The 24,865-nt window shown below is 31.2% G+C and overlaps 1 protein-coding gene and 1 long non-coding RNA gene across 8 annotated transcripts; one reads left to right on the top strand and one right to left on the bottom strand.

Annotated features, from left to right (window-relative positions):
* The first annotated feature begins 7,936 nt into the window (after positions 1–7,936).
* LOC107360864 (uncharacterized) lies at positions 7,937–12,183 on the top strand. 7 transcript variants are annotated; one of them, XR_001568394.3, is made up of 7 exons: positions 7,942–8,147; positions 8,295–8,414; positions 8,726–8,967; positions 9,614–9,712; positions 9,770–10,104; positions 10,328–10,537; positions 11,122–12,183. It is a non-coding gene; the product is annotated as an uncharacterized LOC107360864 (long non-coding RNA). The 7 variants fall into 7 exon arrangements; XR_016198277.1 differs by having other exon boundaries at positions 7,937–8,147; positions 9,614–10,104; positions 10,328–11,019; XR_016198278.1 differs by having other exon boundaries at positions 7,940–8,147; positions 9,614–10,104; positions 10,328–10,724.
* A 9,943-nt stretch (positions 12,184–22,126) lies between these two features.
* Positions 22,127–24,749, bottom strand: LOC107360779 (E3 ubiquitin-protein ligase AMFR). Its single transcript, XM_089267537.1, has 3 exons — positions 24,584–24,749; positions 23,047–24,348; positions 22,127–22,971 (listed from the first exon to the last, which is right to left on the bottom strand). Exons 2-3 carry the CDS (start codon positions 24,100–24,102, stop codon positions 22,573–22,575), a joined length of 1,455 nt encoding a protein of 484 aa, XP_089123663.1. The 5' UTR covers positions 24,103–24,348; positions 24,584–24,749; the 3' UTR covers positions 22,127–22,572.
* Between the last annotated feature and the right edge of the window lie 116 nt (positions 24,750–24,865).

Here is a 24,865-nt window from a genome sequence, read left to right as displayed (position 1 = left end):
CCATGGTCAATGCTCAGAGATTCAAGTCAATGGTCAACACATGATCAAATGATTGTCAAGTTGCTATTGGATCCAAATTATAATTCAATAAATCAAATGTGATGTGAACAGTGACAATAAGCAATAATATTGATGATAATTTTCATAATAATGTTGACTGTAATAATGGCGATAATAGAGGTTCATAATAATAATGTTAATCATGATAAGAATAACGGTAAATCTAAATGATATTATACATTATGGATTGTCGTTAACAGAAGTAAATTGCAATTATAATGCATTTATATTGTGATTGTTGAAGGGCAAGATTACAACAAATTTGTCCTTTTTGCTTCTCTTTTTACTTTTTCATTATTTTAATCCTAATTGTCTGACCAATACAATGGCAATGAATACAATGTACTGACCATCAAAGATTGTTATTGATGGTCACTAATGATTGTGGTTCATCGTTTTTTCCCTTTCTCTTTCTTTCTCTCTCATTATACAGTTAATCACAATTCAATTGTATGATTGGTTGGCAAAATGTTCAATGGCAAGAGATTGACTTGATTTTTGTTGTTCACCAAATATTTAACCATTGAAATGATTAATCGAAATACAATTGATGGAAAAAAATTGTTGAAAAGTTTAGGGAAACAAATTGTCTTTAAACTTTTTAATGGATCAACAATTTTAATTGTGAAAAGTAAAGTGGATTGAACGGCAAACAAGTTAGCAAACTTTCAGTACAAATGTACTAAGTCCAAGGAAAAGGTAAAAAAAGTTAAATAACAATTTTTCAGATTATGATTATGATAACCATGAATGTGATTCAGAGGAAAAGAGATTCACGTTTGATGAGTTACTATGTACTTGACAAAAAAGAGATGAAAATTTGAAAGGTGTAAGGTGAGGACAGTTTATACCCAATTTTGAACATCGCAGGGGAGATGCACTGAGAAACACAATAAACTCAGAAAATATTGGAAAACAAATTGCAAGATTGAATGAAGAGCCGCAACTAACCTAAAGTCAACCTAACCTAACCTAACCAATAGGTTGGTTAAGTCCAAGCAAAGAGGCTTACCACGAAGGGCAACCCATAAGAGCTGATATTCAAAAGAGCTTATTTTGATATCGAACTCGGTCATTTGGATCAGTCATAAAACACTAATGTTTTCACTTTTCATTAGTATGGTTAGTTGATTGGTTTTTCACCACTAGAAGTCGATTTTTTGCTCGCTTCTGATTTTGCTTCTGATTTCTTTTGACATATTCAATCGCTATTTTCTGAGCTGGATCTGGTTTTGTCGAAATTAGTAAATTGTGATTTTCGGTTAACTATTGGAATTGTTTTAAAACTGAACTCACAATGAATAATTTTTGCATGGTTTGTTGAATGGAATCTATTGAGCTTCAGTTCGACGAGATTCTTTAAATTGCTTTTTTGACTCTTTACCAATCGACTATTTTAAGGCGCTGGTCTTGTGATGAGAAGTATTGTAAGTTAAGAACCTTGGTTTAGAGCGAATTCAGTTATTGAGTATTTTCCAGTCGATTAAGGGACAATCTTCTAATTTAAGAACAACCAAGGAAACGGAAAGAAAAGAGATGAAAGTAGGGGAAGGAAGAGAGTTGGTGAGTAGACCCCTTGCAATGATGATGATGATGATGATAACTGATAACGGATGCAACTGTAACTTGACGATTGATGAGGTTCATCATCAGCTTTTGCAATTGTATTTATTTACCATTATTATTGCCTTCTCATTGGTCCAAGCTTATGTTTATCAATGTGAATTATTTACCACAACTGGTGATGATTATGATGATTACGGTTATTGGAGTGATGAGGATGATAATGAGAAGCGGTAAAAGTGACCGTTCAATAAAAAGTGTGTGGTCAGTTGAAGGTCCGGAAATAAAGTATAGCCAGTGAATAAATAAAAGTGTATCAATTGGTGGAAGATGAAATGAGTGCTAAAAATAACTCAATGAAAGAGATGGATGATGTTGATAAACATGAAAAGTGAAAGATGATGAAGAAGAGAAAAGAAGCAAAAAAATATATTTATATGAATGAATAACTTATTATTAATGTAATTTATTGAAATGAATCAATTGTACTTGAGTTTCTGTCCATGAGTTTTGCTTGAGATACAGGGTCAAATTCAATTGATTTAACCTTTTTTCCCTTTCAGTTTCTCTTCCTTTTTCCTATTTGCTGAATATCCAGTTGCTATTATTATTATTGTTTCAATTGTGATTCATTTCATTTTCAATGAATAAGCAAACCATTTTTATTGCATTTCATTTTAATCAGTCAATCATCATCATCATACAACTAAACAAAATTAACAATCAAGACTAAGATGTTCAATTGTATTGCAAACCATCGACAGAACAAAAATATAATACAAAAAAAAGGTCAATTATTTGGGTTTGTTTTGTTGGTCATTTGATTTTTTTCCCTCTATTTTGACCTTTTCCTTTTGTATTGGTCAATTGTTGTTATTGGATTGACAGAGCTTTTACCTTAATTAAATTGGTTGATGAAACTAAACCAATCAACATGATTAAGTTTCAGAATCTTTTGCATTCTCCAATTAAATCAGATAAAATGAAAACTGAAAGGTTACTTCATTGCAAGTTGATCAATTTTTGGACTTTTTCTGTCTCTCAACTTTATCATGCAAAATAGAGACAAAAGTTTCAAGAATTGAATAATTTTCTGGGGAAAAAAAAAGTTTTCTGAGAAAAATCGAAAAGTTCAGGAATAGAATTTTTCTTCAATGGAATCGTTCGATATATTGATATTTAACATGAATAATTAATTGTTTGATCGATATCATTGAGTTTCAAGAGTTTCATTATTTCATCATTGCTCATCAACTTTCAGTGAATCAGATTATTTCGTCATTCAATATGTTTACCATGAAAAAGTGATTCAAAGAAAAGTATTTCTTGGAAAAAGTGAAAACTCTTTTTTTCTCTCTTTTCGTTTCCAGTGAACCAACTAATTGTGATTAACATTCCAAGAACTGATTATTGGTGGAAAAAAAATTAGGCTAATCTTGATATTAATTTTTAACCATTTACTTTGCAATAATTATCATGTTACCAATTAAACTAGAAAAGCACTTGTTTGAAGTAAAACATGAAAAGGTTTGATTGTATTATGAATGAAAGATGAAAGTTACCAGGAAGTTTTTACCATTTACTGAGTCAAATTTCATGATCATGAGTGTTGTGAGCAAAATGAGAGTTTACAAATGAACTCAAGTTGGTTAAGCTGAATGAAATTTTTTATTACGTTGTGTACGTTAAGTACGTCTTTACACATTTGAAACATTTAAAACAAACAAGTTGAGTGTATTGATTGAAGATGGATTTGTGAAAAGAGTTAAAAATAATTGAATGAAATTTTTTATTATAGTTTGAAAGGCTTGTCATGTGTTATGAGGAACAGGGTAAAACAATTGGAAAACATGATTCTGTTGGTAAGGATGAGAATCATTGTGATCATCATTATGATTGGAAATTTCAACTTTGTACTTTTCGTCCAACAAAACAATCTATTAATAATTCGTCTTATCGTCAGACAGAATTATCATGAGAAGGAATGAAATTTTTTTGTTACTTTCTTCCTACTCACTACCAACTCTTTTATCTTGTTACCAGATTCTTGTGTTGTTTACAAACAACGCATTTCATCATCGTAAATTATCATTACAATATTCATCATGAACATCATGTTTATAGTTATTTTTACCTTTCCTTTCAATCTCCCAATTTACCTGTGAGATAATTAAAGATTTTTTGTTTACCTTTTTACTTTCATTACTATTTTAGTGTTGACATTTTTTTACTTTGGGAATTACCAACAATTTAATGATGGTTAGGTTGTTGTTTAAAATTAGCAATTTATTAAGTTAAAGATGTGATAATTTGTAAACTGATAAAGGTTACATGGTAATGATGATGATGTTGATCAGGTTGGAAATGAAAATCAAGTTGAAAATAAAAGTTTAATAAACGTAGTTGACTGTAAAAGACCTTAACTTGGAAGGAAATTTAATGGGAAAAGATGCACTTCCTTGGGTTGAAAGTTTCGTCACCCTCTGCCTAATCAGACTTGCTGTAAGTTTACATTTATGATGATGATAATGGTGAAGATGAGGATGAGGATGGTGGTGTTGAGGATAATAAGGATGATAAGGATGAGAATGAGACAAGTAAAGAAGATAAAATGAAAATAAAAATTAAAGTTTGCTAAACGGTTAAAGACCTTCACTAGGAAGGAAATGTTATGGGGAAAGAGTCACTTTCTTAGGTTGAAAGTTTCATCCTTCTCAGTCTGATCAGACTTGTGATTTTGAATTTACGATGATGATAATTATGATGATGCTGAGTGCGATGGTGATGGTGGTAGTGATGCTGGTGGTTGTGGTGGTGGTGGAAAGGATTAGGATGGTGATGAGAAAAAGATAAAACTGAAAATAAAATTGACGTTAATTCAACGGTTAAAGACCCTCACTAAGAAGCAAATTCAATCCGAAAAGAGTCACTCTCTTAGGTTGAAAGCTTCATCATTCTCGGCCTAATCAGTCTCAGTGCATGTAAGATGATTATAATCATTTCTTGATTGGTATGAAGATGATGATGATGAGGATGAAAACGGCAAGCTAAGAATTGTTTGCTTCACCTTTTATTGTGATAATGTTATTCACATCATGATATGTAATCAGCGGCATCTTTCAATGATTAAAACCATTTTGAACAACTTTTCCATATCAATTCAGATTTTTCATCATCTTAATTATCTTTCTCACTCATCATTTATCTTCCCCTTTATTATCACCCTGTCTACTATTATTACTAAATTCCAGATGAGATTGAATTTCAATGCTCATTTCCGTTTTTTCTCTCCTTCATCATCTTCAATTCTTGTCCATTATAGCCTTCCATGAGCTGAGAATAGAGAAAAAAAAAGAAAAAGCAAAGACGATGAAGATGAAGATGAAAATTTGAATGAATATTCCCTTCATCATCACCATTCTTAACCACATAAATGGCTTAAGTTATTAATAAGAAAGTGTCGGTAAAATTGACAAGAAAAATTTCTCATCTCATTCAGATAACCTGAACATTAAGATTTCCTATCCTCATCTCTTATTATTATGTTTATTAAAGGATAACATTTATCACTTTATAATCAATATCAAATGTAATATAAAATATAATAGCAAATGTGATATAACGCCAAGTTTCAATGAAAAGTTTACAAATTCAAATTAAGAAGGCAATGAGAAGTGAAAAAAGGTGAAGAACAAAAAAACCTCATTTCTCCTTTATTCCTATTCCATTGATTTCGAATTATTGAGAGAACCTTTTTTTTCTTTTTCTTCTGACAGACTATTCAATCATATGAATAATCAACTGATCAATCACCTTAACCACTAAATAAACCGAAAAACATGCCCAGGTAAACGAAAAGCAATGAGAAATGCTGACCTTTTTTTCATATCAAACCTTCAAAATAGGAAGAAAGTTTCAAAAAGTAACTTTAAAATTGATGACAATGAGCTTCTCAAGATTGATAATTGAAAAAAATGTCCAATTTTTTTCTTCTTTTTATTCTCAAAAGATTGAAATGATTCACTTAAAAGCAAATTATGTTGAAAAAATGCATACATTAGGAACATGATTGTTGCCATTGTTAATGTTGTTGATAAACAAGAGACACACGCACAACATTTAAAGGTTTTTACCTTAAACCTGGCCAAGGTTGCGTGCTATGGGAAACAAAATGTTCCTCAGGTAAAAGTAGCCAGAGTTTGGGATGAAAATTGAGTGAAAAAAGATGCAAAGATGGTGAAAATTACGAAAGATTATTAAGAAAATGCAATGAAATTGATATTGATGAGGATGAAGGTGCTGAAGATGATCAGAAAATTTTAGCTCTAAAATAGGAGCAATCGCTCGACAATTTTGGGTGAAAAGATGAAATAAACTTGGAATTTTTTTCTTTCTAATTTCATCAATAGTAATGGAAATGGTTACGATTATTCAGCTTTAGTGATGGAAATTATTGGTAACTTTGCACCTTTTTTCGTCCTGAAGCTGAAAATGAATATTGAAATTTTGATCCAAAAAATAGAATGAAATTTTTTGCAATTTTCGAAAATTTGGAGAATCAGAAAAATGGAAGATTTTTTGTTGAAAATGAAGAAAATGATTTAAATTTTTGTGGATAAAAAATTAGCTGAAAAGTTTTCTTTTTTTCGGAAACATTTACATTCTTCAAATTTTCGTGCCAATTTTGATTGAAATTGCTAACAAATATGAATAATCAATAAACTCATCAACATTATTTGCAACAATAATGATCATGATTACAATAATCATGATTATCTTTAGTTTATTTGCTTTCATCTCAAGTTTTTGCTTTCAATTTTGTGAGTTTGCATTTCCATCAACTTATTATTTTACATTTTAACTTTGTTTTTGTTCACTTTTCAGGTTAAAGATCAAACTTGAGATTTTGCTTTTCCTTATAAAATGCCTTGTTATTTGTCCATTTGGTTTGATTGGTCAACATTGGGCTGAATTAATGATTTTTTGCTTCTTTTTCTGGGTTTTCATTATTTCACCATGTAAGCCTCAGCTTTTTATTTTCCCATTTTGTGTTTACATTTTTTTGTTTTCTTTCTTTGCTGTCAACTTTTCTTACTTTTTCCCTTCTCTATGGTATTTATTACACACTGTTACATGATCATTTCTGAATGACGCTCAACAGTCAGGAAAAACCAGTTTAATAAAGAGCGAAATGGCCGAAAGCGAAAAGGCGCCAATTCGTTTAACTTTGAAATTTTCTTCATTTTCTTTATTTACATCATTTCATTTCCTTCCTCAAATCATCACTATTGCTCAATTTATTATTTTTGTTCATTACTATTTTGGGTGAAAATTTATCCACTAATTATAATCATTAAATTATTTTTATTTTAATTTTCAGTTTACATTTTTTGTCTTTTCGTACCTTTATGCTGCCTTCAATATATGACAATAATAGGAGACTGATTGGGATTACATTCAGCGATTGTTGGGCGATTGTTCAGTAAAAATATCGTGCATTTGTGGTTTATAAATACTTGCTGCTAGCATCTTTTTTCTGGAATTATTTGTTGTATAGAGGACAATGACATTCCAGTGAATATTATCGGCCATTTCGCTACCACAGGAACATTGTCTGTCGGTAGTTTTGAAGTTATACGTTCCTCTAATGAAACGTACAATACTGTTGATTTTTTTCAAGAGGCTTTTAGTCTCCAACAGGGAAGAAGCCTCAGAAGGTTCTTGTGCTTATTACAATGGATGATTCAGATATTGTTTTGTATAAATATTTTTATAGTAAACTCGAAGAATTGTCAAATGTGATCTTTTGTAAAATGAATAGGGTTAGATACTGATTTCATTTTCTAGATCTCGATCTTTGTTTTAGTTTTTGAATTTGAATTTGAGTCTCTTTTTGGGTTAACTTTTCTTTCAATTTTTACATTTTCTTTTTGTTCTGTACATTTATTTTGTCCCTCAATGGTAATCGTACTCCTTTTTAATAGAGTTTTAATTTCTGATAGTTCTGTACGGAGTTCTGAACCAAGATTATCAATTATTTTCAAGCGATTGACAACTTTACTGTTATTGCTGTTACCTAAAGTCGCCACCATGTTGGCGGAGAAGAGGTTGAACTTTTTGGACACAAAGAGTCAAAAAGATGTTATAGAGATGCACATATTTTAGATAATTTATGAATAATTAAGGGAATTGATGAATTAATAATTTAAAATCACTAACTTCACAAGTTGATGTAAAAGGTGTTCAACGTTATTTAACTACATTGTCGCCATCTAACGTTGCTTTAAGTTTCTTTTGGGTTACTTTTGCTATTGGAGTTTAAACGATTGTTAAATAATTGGCTTTTATTGGTTTTGTTTTGCTCCATTTTATTTTCATTTGATAACTTTATTATTTTTTATTGAAAGTCATCTTTTCAATTGTTAATCTAATTTGTTCATTTAGTTTAAGCTTGCGTTTTTCCTTTCTTTCTCTCTCTCACTTCAATTGGTAAATTTATTCCATGTCTTGATAACTTTCACTTGGTAAGTGTGATAAGCATAATGTGCTTTTTTTGAATCTTCATTGTTATACCATATGACTTAGATTTTTTCCCTCCTTTTTTTCTTTCCTTCTTTATAATTGCTGTATTTTCTTGTTTTATTTTTGTGTTACCTTGTGATTATTATTAGGCTCTTATTGTCAACTAATTGAATGTGTTAAAACCGTTTTACCTGATGATTGAACTGCTGCTTACTTGATGGCTTGATTAATACTTTGACTTTTGATAGATCAGCCTGGAAATTTGGTTTGTACGTGTTTCCGTTACTCTTATTCTGTTGATTGTTTCTTTCTTTCTGGCATGTTTTTTTGTTTTACAATATAGTATTAACCTGTTGACATTCATTGTTAGTCAATGACGTGAACAAGCAATACTTAAATACGGCCAAACAAAAAAAAGCTAAATACTCTTGATCTGTGTTTCAACATTTTCTGTACAAAATTTTGGATTGCCAGAGAAGGAGCTAGAAAGTTAAATGCGCAATTGATTATCGCAAATGGTTTCTTTTCTTCATCTACCTTTTTGTTCACCTTTCTTTTCTCTTTTTTTTATATTTTAAAGGTACAATAATACATATTGACGTAAAAGCAAAACAAAGGCAAAGGAGACAACAAGAGGAGAAAATATTAATGATAGCTCTACGTCAAACAAATCAGTATCAACAGAGACACCAACAATTCGTCAACAACATGATAAGTTGCATACGCAACCACAGTATTTACGAAAGAGTCTGAGGATGATTACAAGAGATGGATTGGCAAAAGCAAACACAATTTCTTGAATTGGAAGCCAACAATTAAAAGGTATTGGATCGACTGGAAGCGATTAATTATCATTACAATTCATTTCTTTTACCTTTTCTGCTACCTCGACTGCTGCCATTGTCAAGCAAGCTTCTTCCTATCAATTTAATTTTCTTTCCTGTCCAATGATTTGTCTGTAATTTAACTTTAATCAGTATTGATTGTTAACCTATTCCTCTCTCACTCACCCTCTCTCTCCCCATTCAATCTTCCAATCTACATATAATTGCTGAATAATTAATGTTTAATGTTTTTACATATTGTCTGATTTTGTAAAAGGTCAGATAATTGTTTTGCCTTTTCAGCTTTCATTTCCAACTATCATTAATTTTGTATCATACAATTTAAACTAGAAATCAATGTTAATCTTGTTGAAGCTATACTTTGGCCTTCTCTTGATCAATGGATTGATTGTTTACAAGTTAATATTGCAAAAGAAGTAATATTAATGAGAATAACCATTTTTTTGACTTTAATTCATGCATCTCTCTGGGGTAGCCAGATACAGGTAGACATTGGACAGTGGCTAGTTTCAAATATTTTACCCTTTGAGAGGAGGTTGACTTTTTTTTGTCCAAATTTACCTTTTCAATGTTTCTTTCCATTAATAGTAACAATAATCTATTATCTATTATTATCACTACAGGATATATTTTGGTCTTTGGTTTCTTGGTGGATCCCATTTATAAATCAATGTAAAAATTAATTGAGCTGACATTTATTTTCCATCATCCATGAAACAAGGGTAAACATAATTGTATTCAATGTTGAATAATTAATGTTCAGGTCTTGTTGTCTGCAGTTAACCGTTGGACATAATCTTTCATCATCATACTCAATCTTATTTTTAATGCAAGGAAAATAAAGGAAAATGTAAACAGATTGAAATGTGTTGAAACATGAGTTACTCAAGAATCCAGAATAAGGAAAAGACAAGGAAAGAAGGAAAGAAGCAACGTTTTCCAGCAAAGTATTTACAATGTTTCAAATTTCTCTGAGTTTGATCAACCTTCAGTCAATGTTTCATTTCATGGCGAAAGAAACATGAAGGAAATGAGTTTCCATAGCAGATAAATTCATCAAAAATGATCAACAATAATCAATAAAACAAGCTTGAAAGATGTATCAAAGAATAAGGTAAGAAATTTAGATAATTTAGAACCATTTGTTAATTTGATTGTTAATGATTAATTGAAGTCTCGAAAGCAATTTTTTATTGTACCTTTGGGTCTCACAATCATCTAATTATCTTAAATTAATTAAACTCTACCTCCACTAATTAGAATCCGGTTCAATTTAACCTTTGTCTCTTTTAATTGTTTGATGACATCTCTCTCTTTTTTTAATTATACCCTGTTAGGTGCAACGAATTGGCAATGTTTTAGGAAAATCACAAAGGACACTGAAATGAAAATGGAACGGCAATGATTCACGTTGGGGAATTTTCTTCGTCTCTCAATGTTTCAATTGACTTTAATTGTGACAATTCATTGATGATCACCTTTCGGCGAATGATTGAGTCGGCATTCAATTCCTTTACCATTATTTTCATATCAACCTTCTTTTGTCGGTAATGTGATTATTGTATTGATCAGTCTTATCATAAGCTTGGCATCACCGAGAAAGCTTTTTATCAATCGGCAGCCAAATTAACAGCAGCACCTCAATGCTTCTGATTACATGCAGACAATGCTAATTGTTATTATCGTTGATCATAAGACGACGATGACTAGGAAATGTAAAGAAAGAAGAAGAAGGTAAAAAGAAACTTGAAGATATGTAAAAAAGAAGACAAATTGACTGAACACTTCTTTTTTACTTTTTTTTATCCTTCAATTGCTTTAATTCCAACTTGAATTTGATTCCACCCAAATTTCATATAATTATCATTGTTCATTCAATTGTTGATACCTTTTGTTGCCTTTTCATTTTGATGGTTATTGATAACTTTGATTGTTCGTAATATTGTTGATTAACCAAATAAGAAAATCGCAATTAACCTTTTTTCCACCAAGCTTCAAACTCGCTTCAAACCTTGATTTACATGAAATGGTACAATCGCTATACTTTTGATTGTTACAAAAATTTTTACCCAAACTGTAGTTTACAATTTAAAATGCAATTTCTAACATTACTTTATCTGTTTTGCTTTAGGTAAAGATTGTAAACAAATTAACTGGCATTGGTCTAAACATTGAATCAAGGAAAGGTTACAAGTCCAAATGTTTACTTTTATGGCAAACAATTTGAAACATTTGTAAGACAATTAAATGTGGCTTGAAACCAAAATAACATTGGTTTCAACTTTACGCTGGTCAAAGGACAAAAAGTGAATCGCTCAATGTTTCTTAGCTGGCAGTCTTGAAATTTGGATGAAGTTGATTAAGTAGATGGAAAGCAATTCATAAAATATCCTAATCTGGATCCTGTCAAAATTACCATAAAAAGCATTTGCACCTTCCAAGAATAAGCTGATGAAACGAAAGACTCAAAAGGAAGAAAGCGAAATAATACATGCAAAGTGACTTTTCTCATCTCTTGCTTTCATTTTTATCTCATCATTATCATCATCATCATCCTTCTCCCTCTCACTCTCAGCCATTTCCTCTGTACCATTGAACCAAGTCAACTTCGTGCCCATTAAGCTTGAAGGACAAAAGACCCAAACGACAACTGGCAAATTATGGATAAACTTTGACGACTCGAGATGTTTAATGCACTTGAATTTATTGCAAGTAACTGTACTTCATCTGTCAACAGGCACAAGAAAACACAACACCAAAAGTACTCAAATAAAACCAGATTGGACGGTGCAAATAAACTGTAAATACAGAGCAGAGCTTTTCTTGTTAACCGTCAACCAATAATATCAAGTTCAGTTGAACTGAAACTTCTCAATCAATCGAGATGATAATTATCAAGTTTAGCTCTCATTTCTCTCTCTCTATCTTCTTAGTACCTGCAACTTCAATTTGCCTGGCCAAAGTAAACAATTTATCATCTCACATTTACCATGAACCAAGAAAAAATAACAATCAGAGTTTATCCCTTTCATGATACAAGGAAATAATGGAGGAAAGAAAAAAAGACGAAGAAAAAAAGTGGAAAGAAAAAGAAAAGAGATAAAAAATGATGAATTATCCTTTGAAACTGAGAAACTTTTGTTAACTGTTTATCAATGATAAGATAATACAATACTTTGCGTGTTTCTATTAATTTAAATTATCCTTTAATACCCTGAAAGTTCAATATTACCATCGTTATAATTGAACAGGAGAAAGAGAGAAAAAGAAATGTTGCAAATCATTAATAATCGATAAAAATATTGAACAGTTTTCTTGTTCAATTTTCAATTTCCATTTCAACAATTAATCCAACAATAAGATTAACATTAATTGAATCTCCGGAAATTATTTCAATTGAATTATCTTACATTAGACAAACAATTATCAATAAGGGAAGAAGAAGAAAATGAATGAGAAAAAATTATAATGTATAGTTGATTGAATACACTGATTGTTGTGGTCTTTTCAATGAAAACCTGACATCACATTACAAGCGGTTCAGGCCTGACTCTTGAACGTGTCAATGTGCGTGCTTGTCACACCAAATGAACCACAAGTTAATTAGTTTTTACCTTAAAATTGATCTAAACCCAAACAATCAAGGCGTCAACTCTTTCAGTTGAACATTTTGCTTTGGCCAATGTACAGTTTTATGCATCAATCAATTCAATTAATTAACTATTAATTTGTCTGTTTTGTATTAATGGGTAACAATTAATTATCAATCGTTATTGTGTGTGTTTACCATTTGCATGATCAACTTCATTTGGGACTCTGTTTTTCCGTTGAAAACATGGAAATGTTTGTTTCTCACTTTTTATCCGTATTTGCTTTCAACATTCAAGTTGACAGTTTTCACAATTAACCAATTGATTGCCAGTTGATTGGCCGATTGATTAACTGGGCTTGGTTTTTTAATGTTAATCTTGGTGAAACTGAAAAGCCATTTCAAAATGGGTTAACAATGAGCTTTGCGTGTTAATCAACTAATTGAATCAATTTTCATTTCTCTTCTGTATTATTATTCAGTCAAAATTATCTATTTGATCGTCCATTGAACATCACAATTGATGCAATAAAATGATGCTTTTCAACATTTTTGCTCATCAACTTTGCACCAATTGATATGGATAAAAAAGTGAGTTTTTTGCTTTCCAAATTGGCTAATATAGACTGGAAAGTTGATTATTGCTTATGATTTAGCTAATGAAATTGAAAAGCTCAGTTTGTTTAAAGCTTTTTTTCTGTGATTTTCATTCATCTTGGTGATGATGATGAGGATGATGATGGTGTTAGGAATAATAATGATGATGAAAGTGTTGAGAAATTGTTTGATTGAAGTAAATTGTGAGCTTCTTTTTTGTTGCACTTCAATCGTGAACAATCATCTGAGGATAAACAGTAAAGTACAAACGGTTGAAAAAAAATCTGTTGTTTAACTTGTCCAAGTGTGAAAAAGGTAACCAACAAAAAAAAGGTAAGATTGATTGCTGTTGAGCAAGTTAGGAAAGAAAAGATTGTTTCAAGTATTATTTCAATTTCAATGGTATTTTCACGATTCAATATCCTATTATTTCCCATCATCATCATCATCATCTTGTTACTTATTGCTCAATCTTAACCTGATTACAAATTGAACTTGAAAGAAGCAAAAAGTCAGGTAAAAGAGCAGTTAAGTGCAATCAAAGTGCAAAGCTGAAATTTAATAAAATATTGCAAAATGGTTCGTGAAAATTGTGCAAAAATAAACAAAGGTAAATGAATTACATCTTCAGTCTGGATTTGCCAAAGCCATCAGTTCCAGAGAAAATCAAAAGATGAATAATCTGCTCAAAACGATTAAAAATGAGCTTAAATAATGTTTCTCTTCCATGTTACAAGACCTTTACTAACCAGACCTAAAGACAAAATTTGATCCTACAAGGGTGACTCTCTTAGGTTGAAATAGTCTTTACCGTTGGCCTAATCAGACTTGAAAAGAAGCAAACAAATTAAAATTAAATGTTGCGCAATAAGCCTAGTTCAGACGTAATTCCGTTCAGAATGAGTTATCATGATGCAGTGATCATAAAATTGTGATGAAAACGGTTAAAAATGAAATGAATGCCTCTTCGATGTTAAAAGACCTTCTCAAAAGCAAAATTTGATGCAGCAAGGGTAACTCTCTTAGGTTGAAAGACTCTTTTACCGTTGGCCTAATCAGACACAAATAAAGATAACCAAATGTTTGAAATAAAATTTACGTAAAACAAGCCTAACTTAGAGGTAATTTTGATGGGGAATGAGTGACTTTACAGGTTGAGTGATTTACCATTCCCGGCCTTTGACTGATAATGAAAATGTGATGAATTGATGAAAGTGATGAAAACGGTTAAGATGATGTTGAAATGAGATGAGGTTAAAAAAGTTTAATAATTTGATTAATGGGAAGATGAGACAAAGTTGACGGTAAAAAATGTGATAATGATGATGATGAAGGTGATATTTGATATAAAAGTGTTATTATCACGGAAATGCAGTCTTTTTCACCTCCTACACAAACTGCCCTATTGACTGAATAAAATGATAAGCTGCAAGTGAAAATATTCATCAGAGAAAGTGAAATGAAATTATATTCATGTGTTCCATGAAACTTTCTCTCTCTCTCTCTGTGTATCTATTTTTCCCTGGAAATTTGATCGATGAAGGTTGAAGAGTGGGAGGTTGAGTGAGTATAAAATAACTCAAGATGATGAGAAGGAAGAAAACCACTGTTTAACCTTTAAATGTCAGAAAATGTTTTTACTGTATCAAAAGGTAAAGGAAAACTGTATCATTTTGTTACCTTACTTTTATTTCATGATTTTCATCTCAAGATGAAAATATCTTTTATCTTCACCTTATCGTCTTCTTCCTATTCAAGACGCAATTCAATTGTAACAATGATAATATTATTCTGTTTCTGTCTATTATTCATTTATTTTGATACTCATGCTCATGGTTTTGGAAGAAAGAGAAAAAAAGAACAAAAATGAAAAAAAAATTTCCTTTGAAATGAAATCTGGCCAAATTCAATTGAATATAATGATAATAATTTACCTTTTTATTCAACTTAAATCGAGTCGAAACATTTACTTTTTTTAATCTAATTTTAAGTTTTACCTTTTCATCATTTCTGAAACTTTCAACCTTAACATTTCAAACTGTCCAGATGAGCTTTGACATTATCATGATTTTGTTGATAGAAAAGTATGAAATCGAAAAACTCATTCCCCCACAAATTCATTAATCTTGTTTCATAACATGATGAAATGTTGAAATCTATCATGAAGACAGAGTTTCCATCTATCGACTGAACAAGGTAGACTCAATTCAGGTAAAGTTTCATTTCAGTAAATGATAATCTTAATCATTTTTTCCTGTTAATCTCTCGAGTCTTAAAAATGGTTATCCAATTGAATTTTTTGCTCAAAGTTTCAGCTTCAAGATTCGAGCTTTTACCCGAAAATTTTCATCTTTTTTTGCCAATCAATTAACTGTGCTGATTCCATTCACGTTTAGTTAACCTTTTTTGCTATAATATTGAACAGTTTCAGTGAATAACATTATTTCATTGGAATAATGATTCACGTGAAACCGGGTGAAATGATATTGTTGAATGATTTGTCTGCAAACAAATGTAAGGAAAGCCATCATTATGTATGTTTAACTAGTTTATCATTTGCATAATCAATTGACCAGTTGATAATTAAATCACAAATTACTATTAATATGGTAATTGCAAGATTAAGATTGTTCTCATGGTTATCATTTGATCTTATATGAGGAAATGGTTTCATCCGTGACTTGATTGGAAAGGTTGATTAAAAAGAATTGACAATTTATTCTAATCGTCAACTGAATCAACTTTGATTGTGTGTCACTTGAGCTCAATGTTGCAAGATTGATCAATTAGATCAACTTTGGATTATGTTTTCGAAAGGGAATTTGATTTAGCTTTTTAAGTGAAAATTAAATTAAATTTAAAGCTATTTAATCATTTAGATAAATCTATTAATGCTTTAAATGTTAATGTTTTTAAGCATTTTTTTTTCCTTCCCTTTGCTTGGGAAGTTCATTTTAAATTCAAAGTTGAAATTGAAGGTTAACTATTTTCTGATTTTACCGATAATCAATGTATATTTAGAAATGAGATTGATTTTGAAATGATGAACTATTGTCAGGAAATCGGAGTAAAAAGTAAGAATTAGAATGGAAATTCTTTTATCATTTCTTTTGGAAAGATTTGAATATTTGAAATGTTGAGTTTCATTTACTTAAAACCTACAAAAAAAGGCTTTCGATGTAGACAAGCTATTTGCAAGTAAATAAGTTTCATCTTTTTTTTTCTTCTTCATTCATTTACTCATCAGCTAATCTAAATGTGAACAATGTAAAGAAAAGGAGTGAAACAAGAAGGATGATAAAAATGATGAGGGAAAACTAGGATGAAAAAAAGGATGAGGTAAGGATGAAACTTGAGTAAGAAAAGGCGACTGACTGGAAGATAAATCCTATTGAGATTTGGATAAGAATAGACTTTGTAAGCTGGAAAAATGTTGTAAAAAAAAGGTAAGATGAACAAGATGATGAAAAATAATTTCCTGGAATATCAGGCAAGATTGAAGTAAGAAATAATGAGGAGAAACAAAAGGATGATCGCGATGATGATGTAGATTGGGAAGATTAGGTTTGAAATATAAATTATTTGCTGCACAAAAGAGCCTTATTAAGATGTAGTTTTGATGGGAAATGAGTGGCTTTGTTAGGTTGCAAGTTGCACTGCTTTCAGCCTAAGATTGATCATAAATATGAAAATGATTAAGACGATAAAAGTGAGGAAAATTGAGAAAATGAAGATCAAAAAGAAGATGATGATGAGAAGATAAAGAAGACGAGGAAGAATAAAAGAGATTATTAATGATTGGAATGCTTGAAAATAGCTTGGTTAGACCGGCATCAAGACCAAACCTTCAAGGGAAGAGAGTGACTCTGTTAGGTTAAAAGATTCCCAGTTTTGGCTTAACCATATTCACTCGTACGAAGCATGATGATGATGTTGATTGGTATGATTATCATGCATGAAGATGAGCTTTAATTTGAAATTATTTCAGAAAAGTTGACCTTATGAACCTTGTCTTGAGACTCTTGACTTGCAACCTAACAAAGTATGAAGATGATAAAGGTGTTCAAAGTGTTAACGATCTTTCAATAAACTTTGCTATTGGTAAAGAGATAAGAAAAGTTATTTGAACGATAATTTCATCTTGTTTCATCATGAATTTGTCTTTGTTTTTCCAATTCTCTCTCTCACTTTATCATCTCCATCCTTTTGTAATGACTTGATGCTGAAACCAAAAAAAATTACTTTGAAAAACAGATTAAACCAGTGGGATTTCAAGCTAAAACTGGTGTAACCAAAACCATATAAAAATGGTAAGCTCTGTCTTTCCCTGTAATCTCTCCAAATCATCTTCATCTTCATCTTTCAATTTCCCTCTTTTTTATATCCTCTGCTTTTGTCAAAAAAAATTTCTTCTGTCTCTCGATTCACTTGAACCTTTTCTGGTGAAACATTTGCTTGAATAATCTTTCACTTGATTTTCTTCTTCTCATCATTTGCCCCATTCACTTCCTATTTTTACCCTCTGATGGCTCTTCGGGTCCCAAAGAGTTAACCTTAATATTTAATCTTACTAAATGTTTACCTCATCATTTAGCAAATTGCATCTTCAAATTGAACTTTCACTTTTATCTCAATGCTGTTCACAATTGGGAGTTGGATGGATAACTTGGCATGTGAATGATGAGCAAAAAATATGTTTTTTTCTGTTCGAATGCAAGTTCCAGAGTGAAAAAGTCTGAATAAAGTTTCGGATTAAGATGCAAGATAATGCATGATTAAAAGTGACACTAAATTGAAATGTTACCAATCATGTTAATCTTGAACATTTGAAGCAAAACTCCCAGAAAATGTTGAATTAAAAGCAACATTTTTCTTGTCATTACATTTTGTGTGTTCATTGCAAATACCTTTAGATTATTAGATTATTAAATTGAGAAAAAAAAGTTATTCTTTGACAGTTTTCATCATTTTTAATGAGCATTTTACAATTTAATCAATGCGAACCTTGAAGTTGACAAAAAAAAGTGAAACTCGACTGAAAAGGTTAAAGAATTTTTTCGTTTCATGGAAATTATTTTCTCAATTAAGCTATCAAAATGGTTAATTTTCATTCCCAAGTTTTCCTAATCCATCAACCATGACTGTTATTCAGCAATATTTTTCTGGTCAACAATTTTCATTCCATTCATTGGCAGTTCAGTGGAAAAAAGTGAAACGAAAAAAAAGACTTTTTCTTTCTCCATCAACTCTGTCAATGTTGATGGGCAACACAATGAAAATGGTCAACTTGACAATCCTGGACACTTTAATATCTGGCCCATTCTTTGAATTCCAGATTCACTTTTTTCTCTCTTCATCTTTCAAATCTTAATTTGTTCACTTTTGAACCCTTTTGTTTGTTCAAAATGACAACTTTGAGTTGTTCAATGAGAAGATATTTTACAAAAATGAATCAAAAATTTGATTCTCTCAATGAAATTGAAAATCTTTGTGTCTCTCATTACATTGAACTTTGCTCAAAGTGAACATTTTTTGCTTTCCTTTTCAATTTTCATCTCAACTTGAAACAATTTGTTACAATTTGTAATTGAAACCTAATTGTTGATTCTATCCATGTAATTTAGCCACAACAGTGAACAAATAATTAATGATGAAAAGCTGTGAAAACAATGGAAATTAGTTGAAACCATTAAAAGTTAATTTGTTGGGTTGTGATGAATGATGAGAGTAAAGGTAAAGGTGACAAAAAGCAATGTTTACAAACGATGGATTCAATTGTCTGAGTTGATCTGAAAAGTGATCAATTTGAATAACAAGTTTAATCATGTTTACAGTTTGAATAAATTGAATGTTGCTCTATGAGTTGAACAGGAAACACTTTGGCGCAAATTGAATGGTTCAGTTGATTGTTCAGAAGACTATCAATTAAACAGATGAATTAGTGAAAAGGTGAAAAGCAAGAGTAAAGGTAAACCTGGTAACAAAAAAGTAAATAATTGCGAGAAAAGTTATCGTTCATCTTCAATTCTGTAAGCTGTTAAAATGTCAAAGAGTTAGACTTGGTAAGGTTCAGGTTTGACCATATTGGAAGCGAGTCAATTTCAAGTAACAACATGTCAGGCCAGTTAATTGTCGGGTCTTTCTGCTTGACTCAACATTCTTAACCAGCTATTTAAAGTGTCAAATTTGTCACTTTTACCGGTGTCAGAGTGCCAAATGTTGGTGAATGTTTCAGTTTTGATCGACTCATGAGATAAGGTAACATGGCAAGTGAAGTGCATTGATTTTTAAACAAATGAAACCTCTTGTTGGTTGAGACTTGACTCAATGTTTACCTTCTGGTGTCTGGTTAACGGAAACCAATTATTCAATTTGCATTGTTGAAGTTACTGTTGATGCTTCAATGGCAGAGTTTTGAAGCAAATCAACTCGAGGAATCGTGAAACTGGACATTTATTTTTGGTCCGAAAAAGGGAAACATTGTTACAAATTGGTAAACTTGAAAATTGAAAGAATGTTCAAGGATGATTGATGTTTTGCTATTTCCATTGAGAATTGTGTGCGAAACAAAATTTATTTGAAATTAATAATGTTTTATAAGCTTGGGACAAGAAATGTTTCGGAATAAAAAACGAAATTATTCAATCAAACAACATTTGAGCTGATAAATGCTCGAAACAAATAAGCGGATAATCAATAATTTTGGGAAATACAAAACTGCAACACGAATATTGACAACTTTAGGTTACAGGGATGAATTATTTTTAGCTAAATTTATGTAATTGTTTCCTGAATCTTTTCTAAAAATATGTTTTCTTGTTATTTTTATCCATTCTTGGTGATTGGACGAAATTGCATGTCCATTGAAATGGAATCAAATCATGATTTAACTTTCATACTTTTATTTTATTCATTATGGATCTCTTTTTAAGATATTCAAAAAACGGTTATACTCGAAGCTATGACTTGTGAAATGTCTCAACTTGAGACTCTCAAGAATTAAGAAAATGAAATTGGAAAAATCTTGGTTTCTATTTCTCTCACAACTTCTTGTTAATTGTCAATAGCGAATCCGTAATGTTCGCATTGGCACGGAAAAAATAATATAATTGGTCGTGTATTAAGGAGAGAGTGAAAAGTTATTTCACTTTCAACCAAAATTTAATCAGAATTGGAACTCAAAGATATATAATCGATCAAATTGTTTCATCATTAAATTTATTTTTTGTAAATATTGAGGAGCAAATGCGCCATCTATCGGAAGAAAAGTTAAAAATCGGGTTTTGCCAGGTTTTGGTTTTGAGCTTATTAGGTTATCCTGTGAGCATTTGACTTTTTTTCATGCTATTTGACCATTCAATTTTTTTAAGAGAATCTTGATTTTGTAAATTTCTTGAATCGGGTGCACACGCCCATAGACGAAGGATAGGGTATTTTTTCCCCACCAAACGGTAAATCATAGAAAATGTAAATATCGAACAATTAAACAGTAATAAAGATTAAGAAATTTATGTTCTATCTAGTAAGCATTCGATTTGATTAGTTCGAATTTCTCACTAAACTATTCAATCGGTGGTAGTGAAGGAATGGATTGATGTGTTGAACAAAGCACCGGATGTTTGGTGTTGATTCGAGGATCCCCTCAAATCTTTCATTAAACAGTTTTTATTCTAGCTTATAAATTTTTCTAGGATTAAAATCAAAATAATTGATTTATAATTTGAACTTGTAACAATTCAATTATTTAGACCTTTCAAAACAATTTGCTGAGTGATTCATATTCATAAAAACAATCGTAAGTTTACCAATGATCAATCAAGTTGATCAAAGAAATTTAAGGTTCAAAAGATTTTTTGGTTATCTTTGGTGAAATAAGAATCAGAATGCATTAGATTACGTGAAAGAGTGGTTGATGTGAATTAAAAAGCTCAAGATTTAGTTAAAATTGACAATTTTTCGGTTTAGAATTCCAATTCAGAATAAAAAGCAGGTACCGAATTCCATGGTTTCAATCCGAAATTCAATTTGTGGTTAGATGCTAACAAAAATATGCTCAAAATAACTTAAACTCCTTTAGACTGATCATGAATTTGTTTATTTATGTCAAAAGATTTTGAAACAAAATTTGATTCTCTGCTAATCTCTGTATATTGATTTATTTGATCCTTACAATTAAAGTGGCAACAACTCCTAGGGCAAAAATCAAGTTAAATGGATACAACTCTCGACTTGTGAAGGATCAAAAATAAGTCAGAAACTGATAGGTTGTAATCCAAATTGGGTTGACTTTTTGCCTCAGAGGATAGGCAATATGCATGATGCCTCATAGCCAGTGAATAGACCTTGATAGGCACAGGTGCTGATATGGAAGGACCTTTCCCACCGAGTAAGCCTCGAGATTCGAGGTGATTAAGTGAATGACAAATCCTTCAAGGATTGTGACTCCCATTCAGAGGAAGTTTAATGTGACCCAACAGATGCAATGCTCGGGAGACTTGGGACTTGACTGTGGCTTGACTCGTCTTTTACGCATTTTCACATCCTTTGTGGGTGACCTTTCCCAGTGTCTTCAAGTAACCCTAATTTTCACCTTCACCAGACTGACAACTGAACAATTTATTTTGTACTGGAAATCAAAAGCTGTACAATCATTGAATTGTAAAATGAATTTAATCTAATCTCATTATTTCATCATTTCCTTTAGAAAATTAGCATTTTAATTGAGATTCAATTGGATGATCAACTCAAGTTTGACGATACAACAATCTAGTGCTGAGATTATTTTTATTTTTACAACAATAAATATTGTATTTATCATTACTATTTTCATCTTCATTTATTTCAATTAGTTCAATTAGACTAGAACTGAGCGTTTATCAGAAATGAAAAAGTAAACTAATAATAATGATAATAATATATCATAACCAATTGAATGAAAAGCAAGTTTGGGTTAAAAATGATTCACAATGATTTATAATTTGCATTATTTAAATATTAATAATAGTCACAATGTTACAATGATAAAATGTAAGGAAAGGTTAATTTTTTTTTTGTTGAATATCGTTCCGTAATAACAATAACAATGAATATGCAAATGAAATTTATCTCATCTCTGTTTGAGTGATGATTTTCAAATTAAACTTACTTCTAATTTTTTTTATCTTCAAGATTATTATTATCATCATTATTGCTTCCTTTTATTTACCAGAATAAATTTATTCAATTTTTTATGTTCAGTGATGAGCGATAATCAACGTTTTCAAAATTCACCATTGAACAAGAAAATTATAGATCAGTAAAATCATTGTATTTGTGTGGTGTGGTGATGATTAGCAATTGATCAGTTTTTTTGGTTTGAACAATTGTTATTAATGTATTGTAATTGTAAATATACAATCAGTTCAGATTTGCTGGTGGACTGAGATGCACTGAACTGAGTGGCCGGGTCACTTCAACTGAAATACTCGGTAACCAAGAAGCATATCGAGGTCCCTCAAAATGGAAGAAATTTGTTCGTCCTCCATTTCCTCTGTTATTGTCTCTATCTGTTCCATTGTTAAGATTATCATCTTCATTTAAATCTTCTTCAGTTCGATGTTTCAATGAAGTACGACAAGTTGGACATGATGTATCTTGTTCAAGCCATGAGCGTAAACATGAATTGTGAAAAAGATGACTGCAAGGCAGTTTGCGGGCGGCTTCCATTTTATCCCAGCAAATGGCGCAATCGTCACTACTTTTTTCCAATTCTTCAGTGGTTGCCATAGGGAAATTAGCTTCCATTAAACGTACAACCTTCAAAAAAGAATAAAATTAGCATTAAATCAATCGAAAAAAAGTAACGTTTCGCCTAGAAAGCAGCAATCTTACCTGGAGATAATTTTTATGTTTACGGATTCTTCGGTTAATTTCGAAGAAAAGATATCTTAATTGCATCAATATCACCAAACTTGCTACAGATAGGATAATATTACCCCAGAAAAGCATGTGAAGATGATGTAAGAGGTCAATAAAGAGGAGAGTGAGCTCAAAGATTAATTCAGTGAAATAGGCATATGATGCTCGATTTTCCCAGACCCCTTCATGATTGAGATCCCAAAGGTGAATAGCGTAACGTATCGAGACGTATAATGTCCGCATAGCTACCAGAGAACACTCGGCAGCCATAAAAGCAAATGTATTAAGGCCAGCATGTAGGCCTATCACAATACATACAACGAAAAGTGAAAATGATGATGCAAGGATGACAGAAAGAAGAAGTAGAAGACGAAAATGAGTCCATTTCGGTGTCATAGGAGATAATGATAAATACTCGAATCGATCTTTGCATAAATGTGCTAAAAGGGTAAGGAACCCTAATATCGAAAACCAGGATACCCAAAGGACAACTTCATCCATTGATTGCACGTTCATAACACCGAAAATAAAAATAAATTTGTAGAAAATAAAATTCCAAAACCTATCCTTCATGTGTTGCTGTTCAGAGACCCGCAGTTCACCAAAGACCAAAGTTTGGATAACTTTTCCCAATAATATGAGGCAGCAATAGGCCATGTTGATAAGAGTCCAAACACAGAGTGGCTCATTTAACATGAGAAAAAGTATATCTATGGAACGTTTAAGGACAGGTGAGTCAAGAAGAAAACCAAGATGAATAGAGGTTTCATTGATAGAGGATAGAATGCCTGATAGTCCTTGACTAACTAAAAGGCTTCCACCCTCAGTTTCAAGACTTCGATTGATTAAAGCCTCTGTACCAAGGGTAACGTCTACTGTGAGAGTGGCATTAAGTTTCCAATCGGGCTCACTAGTTACCTGAAAGGCATACCAAACCGAACATGATAATAATAAAACACTGATAGTTGTGTAAGCTTGTAGACTAGGTAAGGGCAATATCTCCGGAGTATCAAGAAAAAAGGCTGGCATATCTGGACTATGAATGAATGGATTTAAACAGGAGTCTGTTGAAGTAAAATGATGGCGTTGATTATGTTGATGTTATCTATTGTTGATTGTTTTGATGTTATTGTTGTTAATGATGATGGTGTTGATGTTGATGATGATGAGAATAATGTGGTAGATGATGACAAAACGAACACTATTCAATTATCAAGATGAGATCAACCCTTTTCAACTTATGGAAGCCAGTTTCCTTGGCAGGTTTTATTTTTTCTGTACCAACACAAAATAAGGAAAGGAGTATGGACAAAGAATGAAACAGAGAAATGATTATTAGTAAATACAAATGGAAAATAGTTAAAATTGAAATGAGAAAAGGTAAAAGAAGATTGAAATAGATGACGACGTTAATAAATAAAAGAAAAGAGAGTAAGAGAGGTGTAAGGCAAAAAGGATTACCTGAGAAAGGAGAGAGGAAAGGAAAAGAGGTAGCCAAATAGATAAATACCTTAAAAATAAAACCAAAGATTGAGGATTAACCAAGTTTGAGATGGGAACAATGTAGATTATAAGCTGAGTAAAAAAGAGATTAATATAATTAACTAGTAATTAAGAGATCCATGGTAGAAAAAATACAATTCTTGAAAACAAAAACAAACAACATTCTAAAGTGAGAGAAGGATAATGATCCGAATGGATCCGATTCATGGAATCAAAAATTATTCAATCTCTGAAAGATTTAAATACACTTCAATTTTCCTGACAAATGAATTTAAATTAAATTCCTTTA

The sequence above is a fragment of the Tetranychus urticae genome, chromosome 2 (genome assembly GCF_039701765.1).
Source record: "Tetranychus urticae isolate SD_2017Ah chromosome 2, NJAU_TeUrti_SD_1.0, whole genome shotgun sequence".
In the NCBI taxonomy this organism is placed as follows: domain Eukaryota; kingdom Metazoa; phylum Arthropoda; class Arachnida; order Trombidiformes; family Tetranychidae; genus Tetranychus; species Tetranychus urticae.
This window is presented reverse-complemented; position numbering and strand designations above follow the sequence as displayed.

What these genes read in the sequence shown, in the direction of transcription:
- LOC107360779 (XM_089267537.1), bottom strand. Translation starts at nt 24,102, where the DNA reads ATGCCAGCCTTTTTTCTTGATACTCCGGAGATATTGCCCTTACCTAGT. An exon ending in AACATAAAAATTATCTCCAG is followed by an intron (nt 22,972 to 23,046) that starts GTAAGATTGCTG and finishes TCTTTTTTGAAG; the next exon opens with GTTGTACGTTTAATGGAAGC.